General features: G+C 43.8%; 1 protein-coding gene across 1 annotated transcript in view; it reads left to right on the top strand.

Annotated features, from left to right (window-relative positions):
• Positions 1-5,108: 5,108 nt before the first annotated feature.
• lhx4 (LIM homeobox 4) overlaps positions 5,109-10,304 on the top strand; it is a 9,845-nt gene continuing 4,649 nt past the window's right edge. The window contains exons 1-2 of the mRNA XM_029149244.3: positions 5,109-5,630; positions 8,938-9,109. Coding sequence (XP_029005077.1) covers positions 5,552-5,630; positions 8,938-9,109 — 251 coding nt within the window. The 5' untranslated portion in view covers positions 5,109-5,551. The remainder of the gene's footprint in view (positions 5,631-8,937; positions 9,110-10,304) is intronic.

Genomic DNA, 10,304 nt, shown 5'->3' on the forward strand with positions numbered 1-10,304 from the left:
CCTCACACACACGCGCACACACACACACATGCACACGCACACAGAAGAGTGATCTGCAGGAACAGGCCCACATTAAAGCAGCAGCTGTGGTTGTGGGACCTAATCACACCCTCATATGTTGAACGAGGCCTTCACTGACACATTATGATGAGAGAATTCAGAACTGCATTGTTCAATTCTTGCTCTCTCTTATTCTGTTCCAAACATAAACCTTGAAGCTGTTTATTCTTTATTTGGGGAAGTGTCAAACTATAGGAGGCTGAATTATTTGCCCTTGTCAAAGGCATCTGGTGTGCTGATGTTTTTATTATGACAATTTCCTGGACCACTAATTGTATTTTTATTCAGCGTGCGTTTCTCACACGTCCGATCCTTTAATCTGTTTAAATGTTCACCTGTGTTGGTTATTGGATTGGCGGCAGCGACGCTTCGTGCCGCTAACTCCACCGAAGCCCTTTATCAGGTGCCGTGAGCCCCGGCGAGCCACGCTGCTGCTGCTGCTGCTGCTGCTGCTGCTGGGACTAATGGCGGCTAATGAGGACTTTGGCAGCCGTGTAACATCGGCCTGCAGCTCAGCCAAGGCCGGGCTGAGGTTCACGTCGAGGACAGCGGCTCCGCGTCTCAATCGGGACGCGTGCGGGTTCTGTTCAGTCCAGAGCGGAAGGCTTTGAGCAGGTTTACTCACACCATGAGCCTAACGTGGTTCTGAATAGGTATGCAGGCTACAGGGAAGAAGAGTGAAGCTGATCCTGTGTCTGTGATGTGCTGCATTACTGTAGTCTTAACTTTTTGTGCTTCCTGAAGGGTAAAAGCCTCACCTTGCTGCCCTGTTGTTGTCTTCCATAAATTAGACAATGTTGGGTTTTATAGTCGCTCCTCTGCTGGTGCTCTCTGCATCCATGTTTATTACCGCTCCAGTATTATATTAAAATGCAGGAGGGCTTGATGCATTTTTTCTGTCATCTCTCTCTCTCTCTCTCTCTCTCTCTCTCTCTCTGACTTTAATAATACTATAAAGCTTCCTGCTGTGGACACAGGGAGACGGCAGGGGGGGCAGTGAATAAATTATGAAAAAGAGGTTAATATATGGCATCCATATATATCACGAGCAAACTCGCCCTCGCAGTTTTACATGTTGAGCCCTTTAAAGACGGGAGTCACGCGGGGTCAGATCCATCTCATTGTTCCACCGCAGACCCTCCCTCTGTCATGTGGATGCTCATCTGCTCTTCTCCACAGCATCCCTTCTCACCGGAGGGGGGGTGGGGCATTTTACTGCACTGCAAAACCACCAACCACCACATCCATAGTGGGTTTGCTGTGTGGTTCCGCTCGTGTGGTGTTCACCCTCCCACTTTGTTTTCGAAGCAGAAGCATGTTTGAGTGGATGTTGTTGCAGTTCATCTGGTTCCAGCAGGGAGTGCACAAGCGTGGACAGGAGGGAGTGAAGGACCAGAGGATCAATAACGTCCTACTATCAACTGCATTTAGGCCTTGCTAATATGCTCAACTGGACTGTTTTAATTTCAGCACAATCCTGACCTTTTCCTTCTGCTGTTTCTGGTCACACCCCTCCTCCAGACGTAGCGTACACCGCTTACAGGAAGTGCTCAGGTAATGAAGCTGGAGATCATCCAACCCATGTCAGTCACGGTATAATTCAGCCAGCCACTGTCACTGAACTGGAAAGATTCACTTCTCACTGTCCCACAATAATATAGGGGGTTATTAATGTCACAATTAGTCATAATTGGAGTTTGGGGCTATATGATTATTGATTCTATGTAAAAAGTGACGTTTAGGTGTATATTTCAATCATTTAGATGCAATTAATGCAATTGTTCCACTTAAATAACGTGTTATGTTGTTAGGGAGTCTCAAGGTTGGACTGGTTACTTTTCATTGAACCTGCTGGGTCTTCTACAGCCACTCATTAGTTTGCTTTCCAGGCTTATGCGATCAAGGTCATGAGGTTCTGGAGCGAGTCCCAGGAAGAACTGCCAATGTATGCACAGGGCAACATAAGGCCAGAGAATCATAGCACCTATAAGTAAATTAAAATAGATAATAATAATAATAATAATAATAATAATAATAATAATAATAATAATAATAATAATAATAATAATAATAATAATAATAATAATAATAATAATAATAATAATAATAATGAAGAGTCTTGTCTTGTGTGAACCGAGGTGCCACTTATTGGGGTCAAATGGCCCAATTACCGCCTCATCTTAGCGCCACGGGTTCAGGTTTAATCAGGGAATTGGAAAATATCATTTCTGACGGGAATAGATTTGGGTTGTTCAACCAATCTCTTCTACTAATTACCCAAATGGACAGGAGCTGTCAGGAGACAATAACTATTCCCTAATAGAATTTGCCCCACAAGTGCAATTTAATTTTCTCCTCGGCGCGCTCCGCCACGGTTCCCCCCTCGCCTTCCGCCTCTCTCCCTCTCTCCGCGCCTCTGCCGCCTTCGGACCACACGGCCGGTCGCGCGGTGCCGCTCTGACGGGCTTTTGGCCGCGGACGCCGGACAACGTGTCGACGGAGCGACCGGCCGGCGGCTGCTGTTCGCCTGCGAGCTCCGGCCGCGTCCCGCTGGAGCCGAGCTGAGCGCGGAGGGGGAGGAGGAGACTCCCTCATTAGGTAGGTGTGCATGAGCGCTCGTTTAGCAGGAACAGAGCGAAGTTACCGTTTTCTACATCGGACATCTCCGCTAAAATGAAGACTCTGTACAGTGAAGTATTTTCTATGCACATCTGTTTGCAGACAATCACGCGGGCTGTTTTGCTCGTATGGCCATTAATTTAAATTGCGTCTGTAAAACGGATAAAATGTGCATTAATATGAACATACGCCAAAATAATAAATCCAATGAATTAATTGTTAGATGCTTTTGCCTTCTAAAATCAGGCCTGTTGCATGAACTAGTGTTACAGACATGACTTTGCAAGGTGAACCACATCGTTTGCAGCCCGTATCATAAATTGCTGTGCAGATGAATGTTTCTGTATTTGTGACTCTCTGTGCGTAAGATGGATCTGTGAATCGCACGTGTCAATGAAGTCGCCCACTGAAATATTAGATCTAATTAGAGGTGGCTGGGTCAGCGACGGTGGCGGAAGAGTCGCCCTCTGTTTGAGTTATTGCCCGAGAGCTGCTTCCTCTACTGCTTTTTTTTTCAACTGTGGCACCTTCAGCAGATATCACTCATCTCACCTTTGTCTATTATTAGTGATAACGATTATTTTTATTAGTTTTTGGCTTTTAGCGATTTTTAATCAGGCGGCTCTTCAAAATATATAAGGAAACCTGGACGTGCCTTATTTTGAAATTCCTCCAGACGCCGCCGTGGATCTTTACGAATCATTTCACGATGAAAAACGCACGAGTTTAACGCATCGTTTAGTGTCCTAATAAAGCAGATGTGCAGCCTCGTGTCTTTTCTGTTTTTGCATTTTGCATCTATCAATTATTCTAATTGTGTTGCACTTTGCTGACAGGTTAAGAGCATTTTATCTGCATTGTTTTCCAGGGCAGCTAAAGGGTCAACAATCATAGTAATTGAATAGTTGAATAAATTGAATGAACTTGGAAGGGAAAAGTGTGTAATGAAAATAAAGTAAGACCAAAGGATTCCTTTGCTGCACGTGCACTCGATAGATGAATGGATGGATGGGCGAATGAATGGATGGATGGATGAACGAGGGGACAAATGCTTCGGAGACTGCAGCTTTGAATCGGGTGGATAAAACTGTCTCTATTTTTAATCAGCTTGATGCGTGTTTTCATTTTCCTAAATTACATTTGGAACAATAACCACACAAGCGAAGGGCTTATGGGATCTTATGGGATTGTGGGTCTGTGTCGTACGTAAACATTGCACGTCCTTATAATAAACATCCGCAGTTTGAACACGACAACACGGAAACGATGTAAGAATAAATTAGTATAATTCAACAGAGAAAAAATGGTTATTCTTCATTTGTATTACGAAATGTTCGTTGTGTATTTACCAAAAGAATAATACGAGTTTTAGACATTTAATCATCTTTCATTGCTTTATTTCAGGAGACTAACACAAACATAAACGTGTGTTTCAATGTTCTGAATTTCTCAAAAAGACCTTGGTTTGACATTAGTAAACACCATTATTATTATGATTATTATTAGATTTGCGTTCAGCATTTAGGGCATTTCAACTGCTGAATAACCCAAACTGAATTATATTCAAGTTCAGATGTATATAATTAAATAATACAATATAAACAATCTGTTTTTCGTCAGTAGAAATGAGCTGATTTGCTGTATTTAACCGTGTGTCCGGATGTCTGTCAGCAGGTGTGGCGTGAGCTGTAAGCGACGGGCGCACACTCACCGCGGACGGAAACAGCCCGCGTTTGGAGGCAAAGCGCCTCCGTTCGCTGTTCTTTCCACGCTTGAAATAAATTGGAAGCGAAGATTGAGTTCATCTAGGCTGAACTAGCAGCCCTCGGGGGGAATATCTCATCCGAGCAGCCTCCTCAGACGACGGGCTTTGAAATGAACAGTGTCAGGAGGACTGCGCCCAGACTCCTAATCCTGCCTGTCACCGGCAGAGATGCAGCTGCGACGGGCGAGCGCGTGCGCAGCTGCAACAGGTGAAGGTGTCGTGACTTTACTTAGGTCTGGGTCATTTAAGGCCGTTTCTGCGCTGCGGGTCCACGTTTGGCCCAGAGCTGTTTGTGAAACGGGTTGAGCCTCTTCTCGCCCACTAGTTCGCTAATATTCGATTGTTTTGCGCAGACAGCTTCCATGTTTATGCACCTTTCAATTTGAAACCACCTTCTCCATCTTAGCCCGATGTGCGAGGAATCCATGCGGTGAAGGAGTTGAGCGTCTCACGCTGCCAAAGCTGGCGGCGTGTGTGCGTGTCCGTTCTTTCTAACGCGTCTTGTTACATTTTAAGGAGATAGGTCTAAATAGAGGAATAAAAGTGAAATCGATCCTTATCTTCCCGGCCGTGTGGGACTCCCCTCCTCCTTCCCAGAAGGAGCCCCGCTGGCCCGGGGCCCCTCCGGGAGCCACTGCAGTGAACTATTTATGGTCTCGACATGAACGAGGTCCCGCCTCTCCGGAGACATATTCATAAACCGTGTGAGACGCCCCTCTTCCGTTCCTTGCACACCTATGGAGGATGCTTTCCGTGTGCGAGGGAGGGAGGGAGGGGGGCTCCCCTTCCCGCGTTCCTATTGGCCCCCGGTGAACTTCTGCCGCGGTGACGTCACACACCCACCGCCCCTGCAGCGCTGAATGGATCGAGCAGCCTGTCTGATCCACTCCAAAACAGCTCAGCTCAGCACAGACACCATCTCGGGAATAAAGAAATAGCCAGGATAGAGGCTTGACGGGACAGCGAGGGAGACCCCCCCTGCAGAGAAGCGAAAGGCCTCAACATCAGCGGCGGTTACTTTTGTTTCCTCCACGAACCAGGACGGGGGAGTGCGCCCACCGCGCTGCGGGTGTATGTGCGTGCGTTTGCCTCCCGGGTTGGATCACGATGATGCAAAGTGCGGCGGTCCTACCGACAGAGAGTCCTGTGAAGAGTTTACCGGAGATTCTCGGAGTCCCACTGCAACGTAAGCCATTTCCTTTCTGTGAATCGAGCACGAGCGGCGGTGCCGCGGCGGCTTAGTTACAGCACGGGAGGACGTGGGGCAGGCGGCCGAACCGCCCCGTAGATAGTCACGTACAGGCCGGTGATGTGTCATCCCGATCAGACTTCAGGCAGCGAAAAGGAACGTGTTCAGCGATCCCACGTATCTCCCGTGTATTCAGGTGACTTTTCCATCTAAGGCTCTGCAACAGGACGCACCTCCAGGCCAGACACACCTTTGATGATCATTTCCGCTCTCTGTTAAAGCTGCGGGATGTAATTCGTGCTTCTGGGCTTCAAAGTTCGCTGCTCCCACCGTCGGGTCGCTGGCGTTGCAGCGAGCCTCCCAGGCTGCTGTTAATTTGTAAACGAGCCTGCATGGTCAAGGGATCAGGCGCAGTTGTCATCACCCATCAGACAAACACGCACTGACTTTGACTGACACTCATTACGGAGGTCAAACTAATGCACTTTATTTTATTTTATTGCTACAACTATTTCTACATAGTTTATCTTTTTTTAATTAACGAGGTTTTTTATAAACCAACTCATTGGGCGATTAATTATTGAGGGAAATCGAAATATCTATTACGGTTATTAAATACGATCTCATTGTATTTTTACCCTCCATCAAAGGCGAGAATTACCTTACATCTGTTCTTCCCGGCTTGTTAATCTGAACCAGGCCCTTTATAATCTGCTCGTCCAGTCAAAATAGGAGTGCAATGGGATATATTTCCACTCTGACCTAATTATTTGTTGGCGAGTTAAAACGTACAGATGGACGGAGTCTAATAGGTACCTCTCCTGAAAATTCTTACTAAACAACTAAATGGGATAGGAGAATTACTAGACTGGCTTGGTTTCAAAAGACTTTTAAATGTTCACGTTATTTCTGACGCATATCAATAAGCAAAAAAAAAACAAACAAATATTTTTTGTTTTTCTACAACGAAACAGGATGCAGTGTGATATTTTGTATTTTAAATTTCCTCGACATTGACAGCAAACTGAGCCTATGCGGTCGGCTTATGCTCTTTCATTTTATGAAACGAGGCAGATTAAAAGATTGGATAAATATCCTGCCACTCAGTCCCCCGCAGAGCTAGTTTTCATCCTGTATTTAAACCTGGATTATTTCAGCAGTTCAAGCAACAGGGAATTCAACCAAACATTTAGTAGCGTGGACACAACGCTCTGCTGACTCAGGGCAATTACACCCAAACCTTGACCTGCAGGCTATCAGTCAGAGCTGCGAAGTGTTTACCTCACATTAACTAACACAAATCATTTGCCAACTAAATCTAAAGGCTGCCAAACCTCATTTCTTGCAACAAAAACGGCTTTGGTCGTTGGACATGTTTAAAATGTGCTTTACTACAGTAGCTGCGTGAGAAGATGACGAGGCTGAATGTGGTGAAAAGTAGTGGCAATAGATAAGAAGATAAGAGGAGGACTCCTAAATGTATGCTTCACCCTCCCTCTCTCTCTCTCACACACACACACACACACACACACACACACACACACACACACACACACACACACACACACACACACACACACACACACACACACACACACACACACACACTGTGAACTCTGTCGTTGCCAGAAATCGTGCTGCTTTCCTTTCAGCACCACTTCTCTCTACACAACAAGTCCCCGCTCAGCTCCATCCACCACTTTACGCCCACATACTTAAAATGCTTCATTTCGAACACGAGCAGTCTCTGATTCACATCCGCTCTGAATAATGCCTCCACTTCATTACATCCTTGTCTGTGCAGGAATGCTGCGCTGAATTTATCGCGCTCACTTCTTCCCTACGAAGACGTTCCTTCTGCAAAATTCCAAACGCTTTCTCTTCAGATAAAAAATAAACGAACTAAATTATTTTTATTATGATTATAAATTGAATAAAATTGAAAATAGTGCAAATGCACGTTAACTCATATACATACAACAAACGTGCATTGCATCGACGTCCACGTTACATAAGATCAAATCTTTGTTTTGAACAGATCGTCACTATTTGCTGGGATGAGATCAAAGCACGTCGAGCTTTAGACGGGTTTACTAAGACGGTTTTACGGGCGAGACGGTTCCTTTCGAATAAAAGCAGCAAAAAACGAGTTGGAGAAAGCAGATATGTAGAAAAACACCAGGGTGCATCAGAGGGCAACGGTGGCCTACGGAGGAACGCTGTGTTTTCTAACGTTTCCTCTGCACTTTTCTTTATCTTGATATTGATTTTTCATTATCGGGTATCATTCGATTGTTCGACGAAAATGAACGTTTTTAATCGCGCCCTTGCAGCATTTTCACAAATGACTGAGAAAGATGAAAGACAGTGTCGAGTGATGTTAATGTTTAAAGGAGAGGACAGAGCTATCTTATATCAAACACGTTTTTTCTTTATTAAATGGTTTGGAATTCATGGATTTTATTATTCCTTAATTATCCATAATTTTACGTACCTGAATTTATGATTTATTTGCTTATTTAGGATCGATATTTCATAGTAACTATTTCTATTTTTGCTATTAAACATTTAATTCTTGATTAAATTGAACTTCCTTGATTTTGGGCTTGAACTATTTAATACAAGCACCCATGTTTCTGAATGGGCACGTGACCTGCTGCTGATGCATAAAACTGAAGTTTAATCTTGTCTTGAGCCTGATTTACATCCAGCATCTGCCTCACCTACACTGGCTGCCTCCAAGGCAGTCGTTATAAAATCATTAAGGGATTAACTGAGGTCAAGATTTAGGAGAACAGAACTGGTTAATGAAATTAGGAAGAATCAATATGTTTGTCAAAAAAGGTATGTGCCGGGAGCCGCCTCACAGTTCAGCACCTTGGACAGAGACACAACGATCGAGGCTGTGACGCTTTTATGCTGCTGTTTAACAGCGCGGTAAAATTTATGTTAGATAAAAACAAAAATAAACTCAAAGACAAAACTGAATCAGTGTAAAAGACACAATTTTACAGAAGTGATTGAAAATATACAGTCGCGAATATTTCAAATGCTTTTGCAATGTAACCCAACGTAGAGAAATAGTTTTGTAACAGGAATTTTAGATTTATTTAGATTTTTTTAATAATTGGGTTTTCTGTTGGTTCGAACCAACACCAAATAGTGTAAAATAAAAATACCAGCTATACTACACAACAAATATTGGTCCAATAGACTTCATTCCATAGATACCAGAGCTAATTTTGCCCATGTAGAGAGTTTCTTTGGTCGCTGAGTGACCTGCTGCTGCGCTTCTGTTCCTCAGAGATCCCTCAGTGTGCGGGCTGCAGCCAGCACATCCTGGACAAGTTCATCCTGAAGGTGCTGGACAGACACTGGCACTCAAAGTGTCTCAAGTGCGCCGACTGTCAGACGCTGCTGGCGGACAAATGCTTCTCCCGAGCAGGAAGCGTGTACTGCAAAGAGGATTTCTTCAAGTCAGTACCATTCTCACCTCGCTTCCTTTTTACTTATGTGTTCAGGCAGTTTTGAATTTTTATTCTCTCGTATTTTCTCTTTAAAACTCACTAATTTGAATCAAGGTTATTTGAATAATTGGTCTTTATGTCTCGATGTCTAAGCAGATACAATAGCTATTATTTCAGTGATTAGTTTTCATTATCAGAAATAAAATATTGGCTTTACCTAATAATAAACCAATTGGTTTTCCTTATAACTACTTGTTGTTTAGACGTTTTTGGGAAATTCCTGTGTTTTTGTACTCAATGGTTAATAATTAAATTCTGCCGCTTTTTTAGAAATGTAGGAACTGTAGGTAATGTCAATATTTACTAAGTATTTATATACATAAAAAATGTTAATGTGGCATTTAAAATTAAACATTTAGAAAAACAAGAAATTTCATGGCACCTCAAATATGTCTTTTTTCTTTCTTTCTTTCTTTCTTTCTTTCTTTCTTTCTTTCTTTCTTTCTTTCTTTCTTTCTTTCTTTTCTTTCTTTCTTTCTTTCTTTCTTTCTTTCTTTCTTTCTTTTCTTTTCTTTTGTTCAACGATTGGATTTCTGAGGCATTACAGAAGAAAATTGAGTTTGACTTTTATCCAAAACAGGATCAGCAGATCTGGGCTTTTTACTAAATCATGTTTGAAAGGTTTTAATGCTCAAAGGTTGAATGAGACCTGGAGAGCTCACTGGGAGCTAACTGTGTTAGCTGACCCGAGGGACGGCAGGGGGGCGTTTGCATGTTCAAACTGGGACTGGAGAACCGCACACATAAACATGGAGTAACCCAGACACCCGTGAACGTCTCCCAGTAGGGACGGGAAGCCTTCACCTTCTAGTTTCATGTCTGTGGGTATTCTGTATGATTTAGAGCCTTTCCTGACTTTTTTTATTGGTTCTCCTGGAGTACGTTTACTGTGTGCACTCCTCCTCCTCTTCCTCTTTTCTGATCCTTTTCTCGACCCTGCATTTTCTTCGCCTCCCTCTCCACCTCCTCAGCACAGCGTACTTCATCTGCAAACGCATAAACATGCAAACACACACACTCCACACAGTGCATTGATCCTCTCCATCCATCAACCTGTGGACAGGTCTATCGTTAACAGAAATACATCCGCGTGCTGATTTTTCCCTCCACAACAGCTGGAGCTTCTATTAACACAGACATTGTG

The sequence above is a fragment of the Betta splendens genome, chromosome 4, assembly GCF_900634795.4.
Source record: "Betta splendens chromosome 4, fBetSpl5.4, whole genome shotgun sequence".
NCBI classification, from domain to species: domain Eukaryota; kingdom Metazoa; phylum Chordata; class Actinopteri; order Anabantiformes; family Osphronemidae; genus Betta; species Betta splendens.